The following is a 25,336-nucleotide window of genomic DNA, read 5'->3' on the forward strand; positions in this document are numbered from 1 at the left end:
GTGGAAAAGACTTGAGGTGGTCTAAACCTCAGGTGAGGTATAAAATTGGGAGTACGTGTCACTTTTCCTCACACAATTAGACCACTGGGGGCTGGGAATGGCTCAGTTGGTAAAGCATTTGCTGCACAAGTATGACGATGACCTGCATTGATTCCCCAGCGCCTGCCTAAGAAGCCGAGCAGGGCGGTGTGCACTCTTGATCTCGGTGCTGGGAGGCAGAGACAGGCGGATCCCTGGGGCCCACTGGCCAGCCAGCCAGCCTAATCGGCGAGCCCCGGGTTCCAGTGAGAGACCTTGTCTCAAAAATCGACATATTTGGCTCCTGAGGAAAACACCGGGGATTGATCTCTGGCCTACACACGTACACACATGCATGCATTCACACACACATACACATACACCTGCACACACACAACTTCATACCATGCAGCCACAAAGGCAAATACAAATATGAAATGTTTCAAAATGAGAACATTTTTTTTTAAAGTTTGAGATAACATTATATTTTGCACCACTCAAAGGCAGAAAGAGGTTTGCTATTCGTAAAAGAAGCATCCTGTGTTTCAAAGATGAACCCTGGTCATTTCGCTGAAGATGCTCCAGAGACTTAGCAGGGACATCTGCCAATTCAGTCAAGATAAGCTGGGAGATGTTCTTCTCAATATGTCTGTCCAAGGAGAAAACTTGCTACAAAAACCTCGTACACCAGATATTTAGTTCTAGGACCCTTTTCCCACAGACCACAGGTGCTGAGGTGGCTATCAGAAAAGTCTATTGCCAACCGGTTCTACCAGCACGTAGTCTGGCTGACTCATTGCTGGGATGGCCTCAAGCATCACCAGTGGGCACAACCAAAAGGGTTCTGGCTGATTATGAAATACACTGCTCTTGCTAACACATAGGAAATAGTGGATGCTCGTGTGTGATGGCTAGTCTCCACTGCCAATCTGGCTGGACCTAGATTCACCAAGAGAACATGCCTCTGGTGTGCCCATGAGGGGGTGTCCAGAGGATGAACTGAAGAGGAAGGCCTACTTTCTGACTGCAGATGCAATGTCACCAGTGGCCCCGCATCCCTATCGCCATGTCTCCCTCCATGATAGACTGTGTCCTCTTCTCCTCTAACCTTGTCTCTTGTCAGGGATTTTGTTTCAGCGACAACAAAAGTAACTAACATAAGGACTTGGCAGACAGCTCGGTTGATGGGTGCTTGCTGTGCAGTTCTCAGTCTAGACCTCCAGCAGGAAAATCCAGGAGAAACGGCATGTGTCTGCAATCCCAGTGATGGGGGACCAGAGGCAAAGGCTCATCCCTGAAGCTCGCTGGCCAATCAGTGAGCTTCAAGGTCAGGGAGAGACCCTGTCTCAAAAAACAAGATGGAGAACAACTAAGAAAGACACTGAACATTGATCTCTGACCTCCGCAAGCACACATACATGTACCTGCACCTGCAAGTTCACACACACACATACAGACACACACACACACACGAAAACTTATTTATACAAAGTTAAATATTACTGCAACAGGCCTATTGACATCCGGGATCAAAGTTCACAAATTCTGATCTTTCAGGAGCCAGGCAGTCTATATAAATAAATACCAGAATAACTGACAGACAAGGATGTGTGATCAGGTAGAAAATGCCCCCGTCTAAACGAGAGCCACTCCTGAGAGAATCAGTGTTGTCACTTAGAATCTGGGCACAGTGTCCCTCTACCTTCCAGTTTATAAGTGCAAGAAAAATCTGGATATTTTAATTAGCCAAACATTAGGGAAAAAAAGCTTTAGAATCTACGAAATTCAGGAAGCATTTGATTAATGCAGGTTTTCCTTCAGAACTTAACAGTCATCTTAATTCACTGCTACACAGCACCAAAGAAATGTTGTTCCGCATGACTCTTAATTTACTTAATAAGTTTTATTTCCATGTACTTCAAGGGACAAGCTTTATTTGGGGCATGTTGTCTTATGAAAGCCTTTGACGTCTAATCGACTCCTTTGTTGCCCCTCTGGAAGGTTCATGCGTGTGCATGTAAGGACGTCGTGAGGTCACACACACACACACACACACACACACACACAGGCAACTATGTTAGGTGTTCTAACATCTCATACCAGAGTCCAGAAGGACTTCTTGTGGGTGCACGTCCTGAAGCCCTTGAGCTTGTTAAGGACTAAGTGGACCCTTGACCCCCTCGGTGGACGAAGAAGCACTTAGTGAAATCCCAGGCACTGCGACACATCACGCCCCGTCTTCTGTCTTTCATCTGCCGTGCTACATAGCTTAGCTCTAGGAAGGACAGCCAAGTGCTGCCATGCGCAGATGTTCTGCTTTATTTACCCATGGGGAAGAAAGGGGAGGGTTACTAAATCTAGCATGGGAATCTGCAATAAAAAGACAAGACTAATATCACTGTGAGTCTTTAAAAATACCCTCTGTTTAGAAAAGTTTACGACACAGTGTGGAACATCAACTCATCAAAAGTAAACAATATAAAAATACCAAATACTATCTATGACAAGGTCAGTGAAGGAGCAGGGAAAGTTGTTTTGAATGGTCGGTGAGAATTAACATGAGCCATCCTTGATCCCAAGGGAGCATTAGAAGGTGGAGGTTGGGATAGGACTCCACTCAGGGAAGAGGAAGCAGAGATACAGACGGGGAAGATTTCGGAATCACACAACACACCGTGTACATGTTGTGAAATGAGGGTGAAACAGACTATGTCTCCAATGGGCACCCAGCCCATAAAGAAATCTGGCTTTACTTGTGTAGGGAACAGGAAGCCTTCGAATGATTTCATGACTTTGCCATATTCAGGGAATTTGAAACGACGGGGTTCTGAAGGTGCTAGTGAGGCAGGGGTCCTCAGCAGGACCTGGGAAAAGGTGACAAGAGTCTGAGCTGGGGAGCTGATGGTGGGAACAAAAGGAAATGATGTTCTAAAGGAAGGGTATGATCTAAGGAGTTAACCTAGGGGCTTTAGGTGCAGTCAAGGAGAGAGACAGAGAACAGAGCCTGCGTCACTGACAACAGACTGGCTTACACAGATTGTTGTGCATCACAGCCAGAGAGGGGGACATCTAAGCAGACATGTTTAATCAGCTCATCAGCACTGTGCACCTAGAACCTGTGAACGACAAGCAAATACGGTGGGTTAAAACACTGCTGTGTCTCTGCCGTGTACGATATCCTTCACCTACATGATTAGGAGAAGGAAGAGCTGAAGTGTGTGACACCACTTCTGCACAGATGTCCGTCAAATCAGGAGGGAGGGAAGACTGAATGGAGACTAATTGATCACACTTTCCCGGTGTCCTTGTACTACACAGACGCATATAAAAGCACTAAGCCACAGCACAGCATATGCCAGACTTCCAAGTTCTCTACATTTGTTCTGTTTTAGGCAATGATGGAGGTGAGGGGGGAAATGGATGATCTTTATTCCTTACTATTATTCTCCTCTTTGAGGGAGATGAACAGACACAAAAGAGAAGTCGCGAAGGAAGGAGAGGACAAAGTCTTGGGGAAGTGTTTCCACTTGCTGAGATACACAGGGACAAAAAGTAAATCCTCTCCTTAAAAAATACTAGCCATGCAGGCTTGGCTAGCCTGAAGCTCACGATGAAGACCAGGCTGGTCTTAAACTCATAGAGATCTGCCTGCCTCAGCCCCCAGAATGCTGAGATGAATTAATGGCACGTGCTACATGGTGAGACTCTGTCCAAAACAAACAAACAAACAAGCAAACAAAATCTTCATGACCGATTACACGCCCTCTCACGCCAGCAGACTTTCCTCTCACAAGCCAGTCAGGAGTCACCCATTCTACCTTCAGGCTCCCGGGGGCAGGCCGGGGTCTCCAGTGTCCTTGCCATTTGCATGTGGGGTTGGGAGCCCAGGTGCAGCAGGCAGATCAACAGGGCACGACAGCCGTTTCCATAGCAGTCACTACCAGTCATTTTTTATTTACCACAGGTCTCCAGGGTGAGCTGGGCCCATGCTACCCTGCTCCTTAGCAACCAGGAAGGGCATGCGACAAAATGCTCAGAGCAAGGGGGAAAAATGGAGAATCCATAAATAGAAAGAACAGAGGAGCAGGAGAAGGGTAGGCTGGCCAGCTTAGGGGGCATCTCAGCGTGCAGCAGCTGTTCAACACCAAGCGTTTTCAAACACAGCTCTCTTGAGTCTCTGAGAATTTACAAATGCATTGCACCCGGTATTACAACATCAGGTAATCGCAGACTTAGTTATTAGTCAACGGCAGAAGAACTTCTAAGATAGCGTATGAGTATCCTTTTGAACACTGTAACAAGAGGCACAAGCGCTAAAAACTTCCACAAGACCCTGTAGTAGGAATATCTGCGTTAGGATCTGTGAAAAATATACACAGAAAAAAAATCATCAGTTTGCATAGATTGCCCTGGAATTCTTGCTGTAAGCGGCAAGGGTATGCTGGGAGGGATAGAGGCTGGGGTTCTCTCAAAAGCACCCACAGAAACGCATCCCCACTGCTGTGGATCCATATCTGAGTTGTCCATTTAAAAATGCACGTACAATGAATTATTAACAGCTGACGCACAGCCTGGCACCACGGCTAACGCCTATAACCGCAGCACTCGGAGGCTGGCACAGAACTGCTGAAAGCTTGAGACCGGCTTGGGCTACATAGGAAGCTGCAGGCCAGCCAGACAGGTGAGATTCTGTGTCAAAAAGCAAAACAAACAAACAAGCAAACAAATAAAAATGAAAGGAAAAAATAACGGATACACGTATTTCTTTAAATTAGGCAATATGTTATGATCACCTAAAACGCGAGTAGAGCAGAGATGCAAGGGCCCCTGCCAGACTCTTCACTAAGTAAAACCCACACAAAGGAAAATTACCATGAAAAAGTTGACAACGCTCTTGTAAATTTCCACTTATACAACCAAATTACTATCATAAGGCACATATAATGGATAACCGTTATTACTGTCTGCTGAAACCCCGCTGTTGTGTCTGCGGCCGGCATTTATGTGATGAATCCCCACATAACCACGGCAGCAGAGCAGCCCCCCCAGACACGGATGCAGCAACTGCAAATAAAGATAGCTTTAGAGACGGGATCCAATGGGACAACCGGTGTATTCTAGCATAAATAGGCTCTGACACTTTACTTCCTCCGCTGCCCTTCAGAACTGTTCAGTCCTTGATGCTCGGATACCACAATTCCATTTGCCTCCTAACTCTTGAGACTGTCAGTGACCGGATTCCAAGGAGCCTGGCAGAGGATAGGGCTTGTCGAGCACGGCTGGTCTTACAGAAAGTCTCTCAAGGGTTCATGGGTTCTTTTCGACCTCCCCAAAGAAGAGGGACCTGAACGTGACCGTCCTGATATTGGCTCCATAGCCAGGTGTCCATGGTGAGAAGAACACCAGCCCTCTGGGAGGAACCCTGCTCCATGCTGGGGTCTGCTTTCTGAGCCCCCCACCCGCAAAGGAAAGTAAAAAATAAAATAGCAGAGAAGCCACTATAGCAACTTCACCCTGTCGGGAATGGCTACACAAAATAAGGGGGGGGGGGTGACCTGTGATCTAAAGGACTTCACAACAAATTTTCAGATTCAATTAGCAATAGCGCGCTATCCACACAGGGTTCTGTCTGCAGAAAATGATAAAAAACGCGCTGGTTCTCCTACCTGCCTGCTTTCCCTCTGGGAGGACGTTGAGGCACTTCTATGGGTCGGAGTGGATGTTTTATGAGCAGGGGATATGCCCTTCTCGTCTGAACTCATCACTGCAGTTAGTCTAGGGGTGTGCACGTGAGACCATCCCAATCCTCCTTCCGACTCCCAAACGAAGAACTGGACAAATGGCGGCTTTAGTCCATCTTGCACGGATCAGACTGCACCAGGAAAGCACAGGTTACTACTGGGGTATCCAAACCACCTAAAAACAAAACAGAAAGGCTCACGTCATTTAAAAGGAAATAAAAATCATTCTATTTAGGGTAAAATTAATTTGCATTAACAAAGGGGAGAATATACACTTAGAAGCGCAGGTCTGGGGCTCAGAGACATCGAAGCTGAAGGCACAAGTTATGATAATGATAAAAATGTACAAAATGATTCATATATGAATTCTGAAATTTCTATATGTGTAAGGAAATTTCACATAAGTCTATAGTTATAATTTTAGATTTTCTAACATTATGTAACGGATTATGTGAATTTGAATGTGGTAGGATCTTATGATTAGGATCTTAGTGATCACCTAGATACAGACAAGAATTGAAACAGCAGTCCCTTGGTTGGGCAGGTAACTCAGAACACTTGTCAAGGATGGTCAATTTGGTGCTCAATCCGACCACCCCAACCTAATTAAGTAATTATTAATTTAAAAAGAACAATCTCAACAGTTAAGAGAACTCTCCTGACCTTGTAAACCTGGATGCTCTAAGTGACTGACGCTTGTAATCCTGTCTCAGGATTTTAAATCCCCTGCCATTCTATTAAAATAAAAACCGCTTAGCTGAGCGGGAGCAATGGCTCAGTAGGTAAAGAGCTGCTCTCCCAGAGGACCCAGGTACATTTCCCAGCACCCATATGGTGACTGATATGCTATAACTCCTGTTTTAGGGGATCCAGCTCCTTCTTCTGACCTTCAAGGGCACCAAGCACACACATGGCACACAAACGCGCATCCAGGGAAAACACCCACACACGTAAAAAAAATTTAAAATCTTAGAAAATAAAAATAAACCATCTATCGTCCAAACTGGAAGAATAGATTAAAGCAAAATTAGCCTTCGTGAGCCATAAATTCAAAGAGCCAGAGGCCCTTTTGTCAAACAGCAAAGGCTTCAGCTCGGACTAGCAAAAGGCAGTAAAAAAGCCCACAGCCGCGGATGATCATCCAATCTGCTCGGCAAAGGCAATCTACCAAGTGTGAATCAAGATTCCGAAGCCAAGTCCTGGTGCCTGGAAGCAGAAAAGTGAGAACACTATTTAGATCCTTGATTCAAAGGACTTTGTTTTCTGGTCCAAGACGTTTTACAAGTAGATGCTGACATTTGAGCCAAAAGTGTGGCGGCTTTGCGATGTGTTCAAGCGCTCCCGTGGGATGGGGCTGAAGTGGCTAACCTATTAATCCAATATCTACTCAGACACAAATTCAATCCAAGTTTCAGGCCCTCTATTAGTCTCATATACAACCTCCCTCCCCCTACCCTGTTCCCAGCTCTTTCTTCCTTCTCCCCCCTCCCCACCCCAGTACATCCACCTGCACTGTCTTCATTAGTATCAATGCTAATATATTATTTTAACTCGACATTTTCAGGGCAACTTGTACATAATTAAACCATGTTCAGTCTTATTGTATTATGAATACATTTAAAAGCTGTCAAAACCAAAGAAAATAATGGATAAAGAGCTAAAGGCATCCCAAGATCCAATTTTGAGGTTATTGTTGTTATCGATGAATTTGGGATCTCGTGTTTTTAAACAAAAGGTGTTGTGAGGCTTTTCCTGGGAGACTGGGACAACTAATCTCAGATAGTGAACCAATTGCAGATAGAAATTCAATGCAGTGAACCACTGAGTTTATTGGGGTTCCATACAGGAGTATGGGTGAGGGGTTACATACAGGAGCACAGACAACCCTAAGCAACTGCATCACTAAAAAAAAGAAAGAAAGAAAGAAAGAAAGAAAGAAAGAAAGAAAGAAAGAAAGAAAGAAAGAAAAGAAAAAAACTAACAACAACCCATCCCAGCATCGATGATGGTTCATGAAAGCCAGACCCCTTCAGCTCCCCATATGGCTTGTGGTAGATGTCAGAGTTTGAGGCCAGCCTAGTCTACAGAATTCCATGACAGCCAGGGATACACAAGAGAAATCATGTCTCAAAAAACCAGAGAAAGAGAGAGATAAACACACTCTGATCCCATGCTTGAGTAATAATAATAAAACAATTTGAAGTCAGAATCCTAAGAGACCACCCCCCCTCGTTCCATTAGCCTTCTCTGTCACGTGAGGGTAAGGCAGTGACAGACCAGCGGGCACTGTCAAGTGTGAGGTGAGCATGCTCAAAACTCCCTTCCGTTCACAGGAACACTCTACTTTATATAAATGTGGAGAGAATAGGGCCTAGGAAGTCAATGGCTGCAGTCCTCAGCTTGGTTTCCATCTGCTTGCTATTAGCATCCCCACAGGAACTTACTTTTCCAAAGGACTGTTATCTGTGCAGGCTGAGAAGACCCCAGGAACAAGCTGTGTGATGTTTAACGTGAGGTCACAGGACAATGACTTTGATTGGCGCGTTGACCATGGGCCCTGCTGACTTGGGCCGCTCTGTTACCATCCCCTGGTCGTTCTTCTAGTACTGACATTTAAAGATTGGTCTGTTACTTTTCATTCATCATCGGGGTTTTGCCCTCTCTGGCATGTTCAAAAGGAAGACTGCGTAACGTCACCGTGTGCATTACAGCAGGAAGAACGACCCTGAGAAATACAGTTCCTGATGACGCTAACAGACAAGGACAGGATGCAAAAGCTTTCAGCTCTGCTCTGTGGCCTTAGCATTTACAAATTCTCGTCCGTTCTGTGCAAATTTCTATTCAGGCGGCTGGTGACCTTGAAGGTGCCCTATTTTGGGATGGCATTTTCTGTCAAAACAACCATTCTCCACTTGGAGCTCCTGGGTCAACTAAAGTTAAAACTGTCCCTAAAGTGTGACCCTTGTACACTGCCAGCAGAAATAAAAAATGGCGTGGCTGCCGTAGAAATCAAATGCCTCAACTATTCCTTAAATGTTTGTAAACAAGGTTACTGTGTGGTTCATTCCATCTCGAAGTAAGTGCTCCAAAGCACTAGAGGCTGTAGAACATACCATACTTATATCCACACTCACAATCCCAAGACGCAGAAACAACCTCAATATCCACCAACAAAGGAATACAGAAGTATTCTATTATTCTATTCAGAGACCAGAATATGACTTAGACTTGAAGAGAAAGGAAATTCTAACAAGCATGGTTCTCTACGGTCATAGAACTTACGGAATAAATCTCTCTCCCTGCAGTAAATATGGGCTTTATTGGAATGACTTAGGGGCCGAAGCCCAGCTAATCCAACAGTGGCTGGCTAGGAAGGGAAAAGTCTGAGAACCCAGTGGCTGCTCCGTCCCACAAGGCTGGGTGTCTCAGCTGGTCTTCAGAGCATGATGGAATCCTGAGGGAGTAGACTCCGATGCCAGTGAAGGAGTGGATGTGGTGGCAATGGGAGGGGCAAGCAGGCAAAGAACAAAAGCTTCCTATGTCCTTATATAGACTTCAGTCAGAAGATGAGGCCCATATTAAAGGTGTGTCTTCCCTCCTCAAGATTTGAATTGAAGGCATAGATCTCCTTGACTCAAGGTCCAGATCAAAGGTCTGGACTAGAAGTGTACAAACCCACCTCAGACCAAGCAGGAAATCTCTTACAGGTGTGCTCTCCATATCTGGATTGTAATTCATTCAGATACAGTCCAGTTGAGAACAGAGAATAGCCATCACCGAGTTGGGGGAGGGACAGAGAGGGAGAGCAATGAAAGAGATATCTTGATGGAGGGAGCCATGATGGGGCTAGGGAGAAACCTGGTGCTAGGGAGAATTCCCAGGAATCCACAAGGATGACCCCAGCTAAGACTCCTAGCAATGGTAGAGAGGGTGCCTGAACTGGCCTGCCCCTATAATCAGATGAGTGACTGCCCTAATAGTCATCATGGAACCTACATGCAGTAACTGAGGGAAACAGATGCAGTGATCCACAGCTAAGCACTGGGTTTAACTCCTGGTGTTCAGTTGAAGAGAGAGAGGAGGGATCACATGAGCAGGAGGGTCAAGACCATGATGGGGAAAACCCCAGAGACAGCTGACCTGAGTGAGTGGGAGCTCACGGACTCTAGACCCCCTGAATGTGGGTGACAGTTGTGTGGCTTGATCTGTTTGTAGGGCATCTGGCAGTGGGACCAGGACTTAACCTGGGTGTGACTTTTTGGAGCCCATTTCTTATGGTGGGATACTCTGTTCAGCCTTGATGCAGTGGGGAGGGGCCTGGTCCTGCCTCAACTTAGGATGCCAGTCTTTGTTGAAGCCCCTAGAGAAGCCTTGCCCCCTTTAAGGAGTGGTTGGGGGGATAGGATGAGGAGGTAGGGTGGGAGAAGAGGAAGGAGGGAGAATTAGGATTGGTATATAAAATGAAAAAATAAATAAAATAGCCATCACAATAAATGAGTCCTGAAGGCAACATGCCACATGAAACAAGCCAGATACAAAATGGCAAATGCTGCCAGACTGCATTCCTACTGGAGACCCAGGGTGAGAGTCCCACAGACAACAAGGAGCGGTGCTTACCAGGATTTGGGGGATGAGGACACAAAGCTGATGCTTCCAGGACTGGATCTAGAATTCCAATTTGGAAAACGAGAACAGTGTGGGAGTGGATAGCAAATGGGAAATCACTCAGTGCCACACTTTTCACTTGAAATCGTAATTAGAAGATGTGATTTGTGCGTGTGTGATCACCATAGAAACGTTCCCCACCATCAGCTACGCTGACTTACGGTACAACATCCGGGCACTATTTGACACCATTTTTGCAGCCAGGTTTCATTATGCGATCGTTATAACTGTCGCTCCAGCCTGTTTCGTGCCTCGGTTTCTGCACGTTTCAGACATGTCTGCTCTCCGTTTATCTGACTTGGTTCTACAGCATCCCTGAGGGAAGAGGCAATCTGACCTCTGTCATTGTGGTTCTACGTCACGAGCCACAAGCACCGCTCTGGGCACGGACTGAGCTTATCACCTCAGCTCCGTCCCAGCCCCTCCGTTTTACCCACTAAGCAGCTGACTGGGCTCACACACTGGCTGGAGATAACCTTACTCTTACGTCACTTCTTTGATATTACCGTATATGCTTGAAGATAACCCTACGTAATCCAAACGAATTACAGACGTCGGTTTCTTATCTGTTCAGAAGTCATTTGAGAAAACAGACTATACAAAGTTCAACCTCCCCAAGAGGAGACTTCCTAAAAAAAGATCTGCCAGGCTACTAATGGAACCCAAGGGGCCTTACTAGGCTTTATCCTTCCTACTGCGGAGTTACCCATGAGGAATAGGGACGATGTGACAGACAGCCTCAGTTCTTTCCAAACACAGCTGATCGACTGGCCTGGCTGCACCAAACTGGGCACCTGCCACCTACTAATTGACTGGCCCATTGTCCCGCTTAAGCACGGCCATTTCATGGACAGAATTTTGAGAAACAGCCACCCTTCTAGAATGGCAAGGTTGGTGATGATTGACACCCACCCATGTGTCAGGGTGTCTACAACGCTAAGTTGGGGGACCAGCGGGAGGGTTGTTTTGATTACTGCTCCCACACTGTCAGGTCAGGGAGAGGTGAGCTGGCTTAGGAGGTCTACTGCAGGGACCCACGTATCTCAGGCTCGTGATTATTCAACTGGGGTGTGGTAACCTTTGTGCACACTCAGTGCTGAGCTCAGGGACCTGTTGTGTGTTCCCCTCCTTAGCTCAGGCTTCAGAGGTACCCTGAAATTGGCCATAGCGGTGATGGGGTGAGGGGGCGTGCCGCTATATTGTTCATAAACATATATATCTTGCACTGATGTTTTATTTTTACATTTAAAAAAATCTCATGGATTATGAAGGCAATTCCGACTCAGAAGTATGATCCAAATATCAACACAAGATAAAAGAATGACCAAATATGACACTAATTATGATTATTTTATGTCTGGTTTGATGGCACATATCTATAATCCTATCACTTGGAGGTTAAGGGAGGGACTGCCTAGGCTATAAATTGAAATTAGCCTAGGCTATAAGAGAGAATGGGCTATCCTGAGATTATCTAGTGAGACTCTGTCCCAGAAACTTAAAAACTAAACCAAACCAAAACAAAACAAAACAAAAAAACAAATGCCTCCCAAACAAAACAAAACAAATAAAAACCACAAAGAAGCCAGGTGCTATTGGCGCACGCCTTTAATCCCAGCACTCGGGAAGCAGAGGCAGGCGGATCTCTGTGAATTCGAAGCTAGCCTGGTTTACAGAGCAAGTTCCAGGACAGCCAGGACTGTTACACAGAGAAACCCTGTCTCAAAAAAAAAAAAAAAAAAAAAAAAAAAAAAAAAAAAAAAACAAAAAAAAAAAACCCAACAAAACAAACCCCTAAAAAGCGAATGCGGTAGTTTGAGTGCAATTGGCCCCCATAATCTCATAGGGAGTGGCAGTGTTAGGAGGTGTAGCTTTGTTGGAGGAAGCGTGTCACTGTGGGACAGGCTATGAGGTTTCCTATGCTCAGGATACCACCCAGTGTCTCAGTTGACTTTCTGTGGCCTGCAAGATGTAGGACTCTCAGCTCCAGCACCCTCCCCACCATGATGACAAGAGACTGTAACTGTACCTCTGAAACTGTAAGCGAGCCATCCCAATTAAATGTTTCCTTTATTAGAATTGCCGTGATCATCGTGTCTCTAAAGACAGCAAACCAAACCAAACCAAACCAAACCAAAACAACAACAAATAAAAACCCATAAAGGTTACCTTAATGTCATAAATACTTGAAATATCACCAAAAAGTAAAGAAATGGGAGTCCTAATAGTTTGACAAGGTTGTATGTATGAGGTTTGCAGAGTGTTGGTACTACTGTAAGTTATAATTCACAAACAAATTAACTCCAAAAGGTTCAAGCTCCTGTTTTCTTTTTCGGGGGGGCATGTGGTCCGTGTCTCAAAGAGGATGCTGAGGGGGCAAGAGACCTCTAAGCCTGGCTTAACACAAGAGATTTTGTGGGAATGAGAAGGAAGGAAATAGTTTAAATATTCATACAGAGATACTGGAGTAAAGCTAGCAGGCTAAATACAGAATGGCTTCATTCCAAGGCTAAACTACAAATAACAGTTGAGGTTCTTAAATTTTTAAATTATTTTCATTGGTTTTACACATCCTACAGACGGTTTCTTTCAAGTATGCTATGTGTTCTGAGGACATTCACGCTCTTCCCATTCCTCGCTTTCAAAGTCCACCCCCTTTTCTCCACCTAAAGGCCTCCCTTCTGCATTTGACAGATCGCTGATGTGCGCTCACAAACAGTACCTCAGAAGAACTGCAGGGAACCACAAATGAGAGAAACCATGCAACATTTGTCTCCCTGTTTTATTTATTTGTTTTTGTTTTTGTTTTGAATCTTTCGGTTACTTGAAATGGGGTTTTGCTATCCAACCCTGACTAGCCTGGGCTTGTGACCCTTCTCCTGCCTCTGCAATGATAAGCTTACAAATGTCCTGTGGCTGGCTGGATCTACCTGATTTATTCACTCAAGATGATGCTCTCCAGTCCAGGCTACTTCCCTGGAGGAAGCAGAACTCCACTCTTCTTTATGGGTGAAGGAGCCGCACTGTGTGCACATACCTCATTCTCTTTATGTGCTCGGCCACTGATGGGAACCCTGGATGATTCCAGAATATGGCTCTGGTGAGACGTAGGCACCCGTGCGGTGTGTGGCCTTACAGTCCTTTGGGCGCATGCCTACCAGCGGGAAGCCAGGTCCTATGTTCATTCTGCCTGTGCTTTACGGCGGACCCTTCGTGATGATTTCTACAGTGGCTGCACCAAGCCGCATTCCCACCAGCAGTTTGCAAGGCTCCCTACCTCCCTGCCAGCGTCTATCACTGTTTGTTTTGTAACTGGAAGCCATTCTGATTGTGTTAAAATGGAACCGTAATGTTGCTCCAATTTGTATTTCCCTAGTGACTAAGGCTGAGCATTGTTTTTCACATAGTTATTAGCCATCTGGCCTTAACCTTTTAAGAACTGTTGTCTCATTAGTCCATTTATTGATCGGATTGTTGTTTGGTGTTTGGCTTTTTTTAGTTCTTTTAGTCTCAATATTAATGCTCTCTATGATGTAGGGATGGAAAGGATTTCCCTCCATCCTGATCCTGGAAGCTGTCTCTTCATTGACTAGTCATTTCCTTCGCTGTGCAGAAGTGTTTTAATTCCAGGTACACTTAGGCTTCATTTCCTGAGCTGGTGCAGTCCTTCCCAGAAACCCTTGCCTGTGCCTTCATCGTCAAATATTTTCCCCTCCCAGGACTGTGAGCTCTGACCCACCCTGAATTGACATCTGCATATCAATTCTGTGACATAGTCGGTGATATCATTCGGTGAGAGATATGGGTCTCGTGTGGCTGTCCAGTTTTTCCAGCACCATTTGTCGAAGAATGTCTCTCAGTTACTTGTCTATTGCTAGAATAAGGCACCATGACAAAGGCAACTTCAAGAAGAAAGAGTGTTTATTTGGGGCTTCCAGTTTCAGAGGGTGAGTTCACGGCCACCATGATATGGTAACATGGAGCCTGGTGATGGGGAGGCAGGAATAGCATGGGCTGTTGAAACCCCAAAACTTGACCCCAGTGTCACTGCTCCTCAAACAAGGCCACACCTCCTAACCCCTCCTAAACAGTTCCACTAACTGGAGACCAAGCATTCAAATATATGAGCCCATGGAGCCAATACCATTCAATCCATCACACAGATGGTGCCTGTTTGAGACTGTGGGTTCAAATCTCAGTCTTTTATTCGATTCCATTAATCTAAACTATCTTGCTCTGTGCCAACTCTGCTGTCTCTGTCATGACTTGGAACCCGCTGCTGTGACATTTCAAGGCGTGTCCTTTCAGCCAGGAGTTGCTTCTGCAACCCAAGTCTTCTGTGCTTCTGTAGAAATCTTTTGAATTTTTCTCCTTCTGTGACAAATGTCATTGGAGCTTTAAGGAAATTACATTGAACCTACAGATTGCCTTTGACTATGTAGAAGGGGATTGAGTTTGTTTTCTAAGTTAAAATCCTATAAGGGCAAGAAGAAGACAAGGCAAAAGCAACAGAATTTGGGGCACCAGAAGTAGAATTTATTTATTTAATCAATTAAAAAATGGAAAGCATAAGGTGGTAGGATGATAGATTGATTGGCCATGAGGATATCCGGTCACAAAGACAGTGAGTGACGGAGCTCAGGGACGACTTGACATGTCACTTGATGCTGAACTCAGGATGAGAAGGGCTCGGAAAACACCACATATGCCCACAACGAGGTGTCGGTAGGCGACCCAAAGGATGGACGGGGCACTGAGCACATCCCTGCAATGCACGTTCCTCAGAGCAACCAGACTTAGAAACAGAAAACTCTGAGAACGGGACCCCACAGTGTGACAGTGAGCAAGTCAATTATGGAAGGGTTTATGATTTTAACTATTCTTGCCAATTTTGGATTTCTCTATCTCCTCCGACATAGTTTAAAAAACATCAGCTGTGCCTAGAAATACAGGGACTGAGCACCAGAGAGGTGGCTCGGTGGGTAAGAGCACCTCTGGCCAAGCCTGACAACCTGAGTTTGAGCTTTTGAGCTGTCTGACTTACATGGTGGAAGGAGAGAACTGACTCCTATGGATTTGTCTTGTGACTTCAAAGGCATGCTATGGCAGGCATGTGCACATGTGCGCACACACACTCACACACACATATACACATGTGCACACACACACACACACACACATATATATATATATATGAGAACAGCCTGGTTTACAAGAGTGAATTCCTAGTTCCAGGACAGCTAGGGCTGAAAGAAAGAAAGAAAGAAAGAAAGAAAGAAAGAAAGAAAGAAAGAAAGAAAACTATTTTTCTAATCAGCATTGGGTGGGTTTTGAAAAACCTTCCAATCATGCATGAACTGAAATGCAAGATGAACACTGCCCCACTTCCTTTACCTCTGCCTTTGACATCAAATCTGAAAATACACCTGTTCAAAGATGCTTATTTTATCAAAAAAGAAAAACCTCTTGATTAGGATAAAAATTGGTGGAATTTGTGATTATAAGGTAAGAATATTCATGAAATAAACCAGTGCATTTGTCCTAAGTATAGATACCAAGTAAGATAGTAGGAAAAATCAAACAAAATACAAACTAAATCAGGAAATCTAGGGCATGATGTCAGAATGAATGCTAATAATTCTCTTTTTTTTTCCTGAAGACTTCATTATTATTTGCTGTTTGGATAAAGAACTCAAAAGGATAAAAATATTTTTTTTGAAAAGGAAAGAAGTCTAAGAATTTGTATTGCCTTAGATACTAAAGAATTTGTTCTATTTCTTCTTGTTTTATAATTTTTTAAAAATAATTTATTTATTTTTTACATGCTTTGTTGTGAAGATGTCAGATCCCCTGGAACTGGAGTTACAGACAGTTGGGGGGCTGCCCTATGGGTGCTGGGGATTGAACCCCGTTCTCTGAAAGAGCAGCCAGTTCTTAACTAATGAGCTGTCTCTCCAGCCCCAGGTTTTATAATTTTACATTTAAATCTGTAATCTACCGTGGTTTGAGAAAAAATGGCCCCCAGTGGCCAACAGGGCGTGGTCCTATCTCAGATGCACGAGGCAGGCCCAGTGCGGCCGTCTCTTCCTGTTGCCTGTGGATCCATATGTAGAATTCTCAGCTCCTCCTCCAGCACCATGTACTGCCATGCTTCCCGCCATGACGATAATGGACTAAACCCCTGAAGTGCCAGTCAGCCCAATTAAATCTTTTCCTTTATAAGAGTTGCCATGGTCAGGGTGTCTCTCCACAGCAAGACAACCCTAACTAAACCATCTATCTTTAGTTTATTCTGTATAAATTGTAGAGCAATTCTCCTTATTTTGTCTAGGACACTCACACACTATTTGCTGAAAAAGCTATTTTCTCCATTCATTAGATTGCAAAAAACAAGCAAATTAAAAAAAGAAAGAAAAAATATTAGTTGAACATTAAAAGAAGGAAAAATGATTAATCATATTTGCAAACTTTTTAGATTGCTGAGAATTAAGTGTTAAAATGAAGTGCTGAAGAAAAGGAGACTCTGGCTGGATGGCTAGCACGCCTTTAAATCCTAACACTTGGAGGCAAAGGCAGACTGAGCTCTGTGAGTTCGAGGCCAGCCTGGTCTGTATGAGAAACCCTGTCTCAAAAACAAACAAATAAACAAACAGACACCACAAAACACTAACAACAGAAAAGATCCCTGCAAAGAGGGGAGGGGAAAAACCTTATTAGCTGCTCTTAGAGGAGACGGAGTTCAGTTTCCAGTGCCCACATTGCCTCGGGCACTGCATACATGTACTCGAAATAACATAATACATACATACATACATACATACATACATACTAGCACATAAAACAGCAATAAATATAGTTTTACAAAAACAGAAAAAGAGACTCAGTCTAGTCTAAACATAAGCAATGGAACCAAAATCTAGAACTCAGTGATAGAAGATTCCCAACATCCACCGTCATTTCTCCCCCGGCCTTCCTGTGTACATTTGACTTCTTCATTTATGCAAACCCGAGGCACCCTGTACTTGATCTGATGGAAATGTTGGCATTTCTTCACTAGAACTTTTCTTTTTAAGTGTTTTATTTTGGAGCAATTTGGAACTTGCAGAAAGGTTTCAAGGATATTCCAGCCTATACCGTGGACCCTTTCTCCGGGACACTGTCTGATTTCACCAGTTCTTCGGAGGTGACGTGGTGAGGGGTGAGGCTTGCAGTTTAGAAGGTGGATTTGAAAATAAACCCAAAGGCCGAACCCGCAGTTACTGTGGAAGGAAACTCTGCTGCACTTCCCCATTTATTACATATGAAGAATTAGTCAGCAAGTTGCCATTTAGTCCTTCATTCTGTCATCACTTCTGAAGAGGCACCGCACCTGCCGGGCTCCAGCACAATACTCTTCCCACTTCCTCCACGGTTACGTCGCTCGGGTACCAGCTTCCTATCTACGCTTAGAAGCTTAATGCCTTGTCCCCTGTGCTCCTGGGTCACCACCTCAGGGTTCAGAACAAGGCTTGCTTGACACTGAATGAAACTCAGCTATCTTTGGCAAAAACTAAGAAATGAATGAATGCTTACATGGGCTAGTAAAGTGTCCATGTGTATGTGTGTCTGTGTGTCTATGTGTGTATGTGTCTGTCTGTCTATCTGTGTGTCTGTGTTTATGTCAGTGTGTCTGTGTATGTGTGTGTCTGTATGTCTGTCTATGTGTGTATGTGTCTGTCTATCTGTCTATCTGTGTTTATGTCTGTGTGTCTGTGTATGTGTATGTCTATATGTCTGTCTATGTGCGTAGTGTCTATCTGTGTGTGTCTGTGTTTATATCTGTGTGTCCGTGTGTGTCTGTGTATGTGTGTGTCTGTATGTCTGTCTATGTGTGTATGTGTCTATCTATCTGTGTGGGTCCATGTTTATGTCTGTGTGTCTGTGTATTGTGTGTCTATATGTCTGTCTATGTGTGTATGTGTCTGTCTGTCTATCTATGTGTGTCTGTGTTTATGTCTGTGTGTCTGTGTCTATATGTCTGTCTATGTGCGTAGTGTCTATCTGCGTGTCTGTGTTTATGTCTGTGTGTCTGTGTGTGTCTGTATGTCCGTCTATGTGCGTAGTGTCTGTCTATCTGTGTGTGTCTGTGTTTATGCCTGTCTGTGTGTCTGTGTATGTGTCTATGTGTGTATCTGTGTGTCTAACTATGTGTGTGTGTATCAGGGGTGACATACGGCACACAATGAAGGACAAATCCGTCAGATGACTCTGAGTTCTGAGATGCTAACCTTCTATCCCCAGGCACACACAGCAGAACTGCAGGCAGTCATCTCCTCCACCATCCCTCTGTACAGGAACACGACTCAGCACCGTCGCTTTCAAAGCCCATCTGTGCCGTTGTGCTGTCTCACTCAGACTATTTCCTGGCCTTATTCATTCGATGCACCAAGTCAGTGAGATAAAATTTAAATAATGCTCCAAATTAGAATAATTAAAACATGAGTCATTCTTTCTGTAAAAACATATTTGAAAAATTCATGATTACTGGACACTACTGTGATTCAGAACAAGGCACTGTGAGAACGAGCAGGCCAGGAGATTACAAGACTGTGGGTGAGCAAGGTGTTATGGTCATCTTGACTCCCACCGCTGACCTCTGGGATTAACAGCAGAGAGGGGGCTGAGAAAGGGCCATCTATGAATCCTTCCGTTTCCCCACAGACAAACAGTATAAATGTGTCCAGAAATCAAAGCCCTTGATCACCTGACTGTCCCAAAGAAGATACAATCGTTCCAGATGAAATACCACAAATTATCCGTTTCCCAAATAAAAAGAAAAAAGGTGATGGACATGGGGGCACCTTTGGAATTCTCTGCTGCATTGAGGGATTGACTCTTCAGCTAGGAGTGCCCCATGAGCAAGTGTGGACACTAACACACACATTCAGTGTGGCACAAACTGATCCCAAGAGCACAAGGAGACTATTGTCCCTCCTGAAACATCATTCCCAGCATATGACGCACTGAGTTTAAACAACTCAAAGTCTCTGACAAACTAAAGATTGAAAAGAATAACTCTCAATGCCAAGAAATATGTCTAATATTAGCACCAAAATTAAGTTGAAGAAAAAATTCATTTCCTGATTTCATATATGCATTTCGAAAGTGCTCATAATGCTAATAAATGTTTAAGAAAATGAACCTTACAATTAACTTCTTTCTCTACTAAAAAATAGTGCAATAATTAGTCGCTTAAGGCTAATATTATTAATTTGAAACTATTTTAAATATCCAAAATATAAACTGAATAGTTTTATAATGTTATTTTGAACCACAAAATTTTTCAATAGAAAAAATATGTAATTATTTTTATTTTTTAAAAAATCCCATAACATTCACTTACAAAAATCCCTAAGAATTCTTTATTTTGATGGATGTATTTCCTATCAGGTTCTACAAAAAGATCAGGAAACGTCAATGACTCCCAAGGTTCAGCTATTGCTTCTAAAATCCATTTTGTACTGACAGAACCAAGGTTTGTAAAAACAGTTGAGTGCTGGAGCTCAAGAGGTGCTGAGGCAGCCTGCACTGGCAACAAAAATCAGGGCCAAAGAAACTAACATCTCAAGTGTACTTCTGGGATGCTCTCGACTGGTACGGAGCTGGGACTGAGTGTAGGCACGTGAGATGCACGTCAAGGTTCACTGTGACTCAGTGTAACAGGCTGTCCTCTGCAAATGTCCATGTGCAACCTGAAGGGTGCCAGAGAACAAAGCAAGCTTTATTTGAGCATCTTCAATAACAACAAAAACTTATGTTATGAAATGTTTCCATGGCAAAGACCCACAGTTGGGTCCCATATGAAATTAACAGCAGTACTTCTAAAAAAAAATTTCAATTTAGAACAAGATATTGATCAAGGTGGGGGGAAAGTTATTGATTAAATACAACTCACTGTACACGTCAAATTCTGATGGCAATACCTCTGAGTGCCAACATGTTGCGTATGCCAAGGGCACAGCAGACAGAGCACTCAGTGAATCACCCTTGGGCACAGATGTGCCAGCTAGAAAATGGACTCTACAGATGCCATTCAAAGAGAAGCCAGGTCAACGAGTTGCTTTTGTACCCCAGACCACATGACAATTAAATCAAGCAATGAAACCCTTAGGTCACAAAGTGCCCAACCTTAAGATGACCACACCAGTGTGTGAATAGTCTGCATCCTAAGCCAGTTGGCTCTCTCCAGATCCACGGGCCCATCTCATCTTGGAAAAAGCTTTCCTCTCTCTAAGCAAGCTTAGTAAGTCCTAAGGGGACAACTTTCGAAGCTCCTGCGTCTGATATAAAATAATAAACGCTGAGATAATGGCAACAAATAAAGACAATCGGTTGTGCTGCAGTCCACAGAGGTGAGTTCACGGAAGACGAATGCAGAGCTCTTCAATGCCACGGCTTTCAAGGGGGGGCCTGGCAGTACCAATCGATCTGTAGGATTCGTTAATTAAATATTGATGGAATGCTAAAGATTATCAGGAAGTAATCATTAAGATGGTAACGAAATCACATTGCATATTCTCATGGTTTTCTGACTTTTTGTGTGGAGTGTTCATATGGTTTAAAAACCAACTGATTTTTAAAAGTTTTCATATATGAAAGTGATGGCCTAAAAATTGGCCTGCTTCCTTTTAGTTTGCAAACCATGTTGTCTTAATAATGTAGCTCGAAGTAGAAGGCTTCTCACATCACATGATTCTACTAAATTATTACTGAGCCTTGCTTCCCAATCCCCCAAGAGGGACCTGTCCATGCAAAAACAGGAGTATTATTGGAATTCGTGAAGACTGTTCCCCAGATTACACACGTCTACACTACCAACGCCTCTATCAGCACCCAGAGCAAGAGTGACTAGCGGAGGTGCAGCTTGCAAAACTCCCCCCAGACTACTAACACCATAGCCTTCCCCACGAGAGGGCAGAGGCCTGTGGATAAGAAGGAGGGGTGTATCCCAATGCCGAAGGCCAAACACCCCAGTCTAACCATGCCAAATGGAATCTATGACCTGGCGCTGAAAACGTAGTAGGTGCAGATGGCAAAGATGGCAAGCAGACTATAAATCATGGGGGACTCTGGACTCATTGTAGTCTCGCGGGCAACACCAGAACCACCAATGTCTGGTTTACTATATAAAAAAAAAATAGATAATAATGTTTGTAAGCCTGCATGCTCTCATACCGTGCTGTCTGCATGCAGCCATATAAGGAAACCAAAGCTAAGACCGCAGCCATTTTTATGTTGAGGTCTGCAACCTGTCTCCCAAGGAGTGAAGGGTGCTCCTGCTTCCACATAATGTAGAGACCATAGGCAGAAATATAGAAGTTAGCCAATATTTGTGAACCTTTAGGTCCTTGCCTTTAAAAAGAGTCAAATGGAACATTCACTGAGATGACTAAACGTAATGAGGATTGTGACGTGTTATTGAAGGTCAGACAAACAAGGAGGTATAAAGAAGCACCTTCCTGTTCCCTGGTGCTGTGTCATCATCGTTTGGAGTCATTCTGCCCTGCGTTTGCAGGAAGTGTGCGTTCTGCACCCTCACCTTTGCCTTGAGTCAAAGTCTTCTAGCTTGGCTGCACCATTAGCTTCTCAGTGAACTGGCCTCATAGACACCTTCCGCTGTTCTTGGGACCCAGTCTGCCAATCTGTTGGCACTGGTGGTGCCTTAATTGTCCTCTTTTGCTGTTTTCCCAGCAGGAAGCAGAACCTGGAAAAGAGGGATGACAATCACACAGGGCATTTCCAAAGAACGTCCAAGACACTCTCAGGAGGATGCCCCCCAATATCTCTCTGCATGACAAAGTTTGAACCAGGCACTTCAGCTTTTATCTCCTCTCTTCAGTCTTACACAACTGCAAAGATAAGAACACTGAACTCAGTGCTTGGTCACATTGCAGATTCCCAATTACACTCTGCCCAGGGAAAACCCTTTACGTGACACAGCAGGTATTCCCAGTGAGGACAAAGCGCATTGTCTAGAACCAAGCTTAGCTTTCCCATGAACTGTGGACACCAGGCGGTGCTTTAGATAAGACAAGCACAAAGAGAGCTCATCACACGAGAAGAGAAATCTCCAGTCCCATGCCTCCGACAGGACCCTGTTGTCGTCTCTAACTGGCCTTTCAAGAACAGAGCTGTTTCTGACTTTACCACCACAGAATCCAGTTTACACGATAGATCACTCAGGAAGCGAAAAACACAGAATGAGAAAATAAACGCTTACTTGAAGAATAAAGGACAAAGCCAGGCCTAAAGCAGAAGCTGCACCGATTACTCTCTGCCCTGAAACACGACGGCAGCTTTTCCCTCAAGCCATAAACCTCTCTAGCAAGCTCATTTCTTCACACGGAGACAGCATTAAAAGTATTCATCGAGTCAGATGCTGTGATCCACATCCATGCTCCCAGTTCCTGGGAGGTTGAGACAAGAGGGTTTCAATTCTGAAGTCTACCTTGGTTTCTTAGTGAAACCCTGTCTTGGAAAAATAAGTAGGTAAAGAAATATAAATAAATTATTTCTCAGGTTTAATTATTTTAAACTATGTACGCCATCCGCTTCCTAATATGACTTACTGAAAATGCAAAAGACATCTGTCCACCCTGATTAGTGTGGACAGACTGACTGCTCCATGTTAAAGGGGAGTTAAGGTCAGATCTTATCCTGTAGTTTACACTGGCCGGGAACTTCTGGAAATCCTCCTGCCTCAGCTTCCTAAGTGCTGGCATTACAGGGAGCCAGCATGACCTGCGTGATTGCTTTGTTAAGTTACATCTTTCTGCCAAAGAAGTACTTCTTCCAAATTCCTCTCTAGCTCTTAAATCAAAAATAAATCTACGGTGGGTGCTATATTTTGTAGATCTAAGCAAGCGTAACCATCGCTCATGAGGATGGTGTGGACAGACCGGTTAACACCCATCCAGGTTGTGAACTGGTGCTCAGGATGGCACCTTTTTCTTTCTGGCACACGGGATCCCATTTATGCCCTTTAGTCTCACATAATTAATTGTAGGCAGATGGTGAGATCCAAATTTTCAGAGTAGAAAGTCTACTGGCCGCTTCTCCTTGCTGTTGCCAGGGATGGATTCTGTCACACTTTTGGCGCAAACTAAAGGAGGTAATACAGTCAGACTTCTGGGCTATGTGGAAGCCTTTTTACTCACCGACCCCCATCCTCCTCCCTAGTCATTCTGCGCCATCGGAAAAGTGAGAAGGAAAAGAAGAACAGAGGCTCATGGGACACAATCACAGTTTCCCACCGTCACCTCTATCCCTGCTCTAAAATGCATCAGAAGACAGGGCGATGCAGCGGGCACCTTACATCCCCTCCCGCCCCCCATCCCCGGTCTAAGAACCTCCATATGTGTCATCACGGCCCATGCAAAACAGACCTGGGTCCAGGAACATTTTATCACCTCCTCCCTTTTCTCCTCCTATCGTCTTAGCCAATAAATACATCCTTTAGATTCTCACTCCAGAGCACAGTCCCCAGCTCCGTCATCTACTTTCTCAACTCCCTTTCCCGGGCTTTCGGTTTATTCGACTGCTGTGAGGGTGTTTGGGTTTCAGAGTTATCTCTGCCCATATCTGGTCTCCACCGCCTGCAAGTGCACACTCAGAAGCAGAGAGCAGATCATAGAGAGCCTGACCACACCCCAACACATACACCACAGGTCAGAGTTCAAAATGCAAAGTTGCTAGGTTTTAATCTGTGTGTGCCTTAGAAGGAATGGAATCTATTGTTGTCCCTTTTGTTAAGAGCAGACTTTTTGTACTGTTGTGCAATGCCAAGGTTAAGGAGTCCTGACCTGTCCTGAAACTGTTAGTGACGTTCATGTAGACCTTTGCTGTGACCTTCCAGGGGACTGAGCACTCTGGGTTAAAAATTATTACACACTTCAGACATAAGCAAACATCGCTGAGAGCCACAAGTACTGTGGCTATAGATATTAATTGGTGAAGACAGACAGAGAATAGGTATACAGTAACATCTGCATTCTAAATCCCCAGGTGAATAATATCTTGCTTTGTTTCTTTTCTTTTTGTTTTCTAAAAATAAGGTCATTCACCACGTGGCAGCTCAACCTTAATTAAGAACTTGCCCCGGGTCCCATTTACTTGTACGGTGGAAGTCCAAAGGTGAAAAGCCCATAAAGTTTGAGTCTGGTTGTTCCAGGTGAGAGCACACGTTGAAGATTAATTCTTAAAGCTGCAGGTAAGAAATGTGCCCGAGGCAGGGGAATGGTTCTTCTCACAAGTAGAACTGAACCATGCTTAAAAACAACAATAAAGAGCAAAAACAATACCAAGCCTACTTGCACTGACCGAAAGAATCATCTTCTAGGGCTAGAGAGATGGCTCAGCAGTTAAGAGCACTGGCTGCTCTTCCAGAGGACCAGAGTTCAAATCCCAGCATCCACATGTCAGCTCACAACTGTCTGTAACTCCAGCTCCAGGGGATCTGACAGCTTCACACCGATGCACATAAAATAAAGATATATATGAATCATCTCCTAATTTAACATGTTCTGGAGCAGAAAAGGGCTCCCGACACCTCCCTCCTGAGTCCTTCATTAAGTGCGAGCTTTAAAGGTTGAAACGCTGACTCAAACAGAAGCTCCCACAGCAACCGATACTCAGGTAGGAGTCTCTGGAAGCTCTCATTGAGGACTTTGGTGAATTGGCAACGCGTCCTCGGAATGGCTCACTCAGGAAGGCAAGGATCGGCAGCATCCCTCCAAGCCCGGTGACTAATCCTCCCACAGCCTGCGTTCTGCCCACCAGACCTCGCGTTCTCGTCTGGTACATCCTCCACTCTTCTTGTTTCTCATTCAAGCCATCAGAGATGGAGACGAACTCTACCAAAGACTACTATATGA

General features: G+C 44.4%; 1 protein-coding gene across 8 annotated transcripts in view; it reads right to left on the reverse strand.

Annotated features, from left to right (window-relative positions):
- The window catches only part of Osbpl6 (oxysterol binding protein like 6), a 170,224-nt gene that overhangs the window by 66,082 nt on the left and 78,806 nt on the right, over positions 1 to 25,336 (reverse strand). For all 8 annotated transcript variants that reach the window (XM_050119528.1, XM_050119544.1, XM_050119537.1 and 5 more), the window contains exons 2-3: positions 22,003 to 22,167; positions 5,685 to 5,934 (exon numbers count right to left, since the gene is read on the reverse strand). In XM_050119528.1, the coding sequence (XP_049975485.1) occupies positions 5,685 to 5,780 (96 nt within the window). In that variant the 5' untranslated portion in view covers positions 5,781 to 5,934; positions 22,003 to 22,167. The remainder of the gene's footprint in view (positions 1 to 5,684; positions 5,935 to 22,002; positions 22,168 to 25,336) is intronic.

This window comes from Alexandromys fortis, unplaced genomic scaffold, assembly GCF_014885135.2.
Source record: "Alexandromys fortis isolate MF-2015 unplaced genomic scaffold, M_Fortis_MF-2015_v1.1 scaffold_8_1_9099942, whole genome shotgun sequence".
NCBI lineage: Eukaryota > Metazoa > Chordata > Mammalia > Rodentia > Cricetidae > Alexandromys > Alexandromys fortis.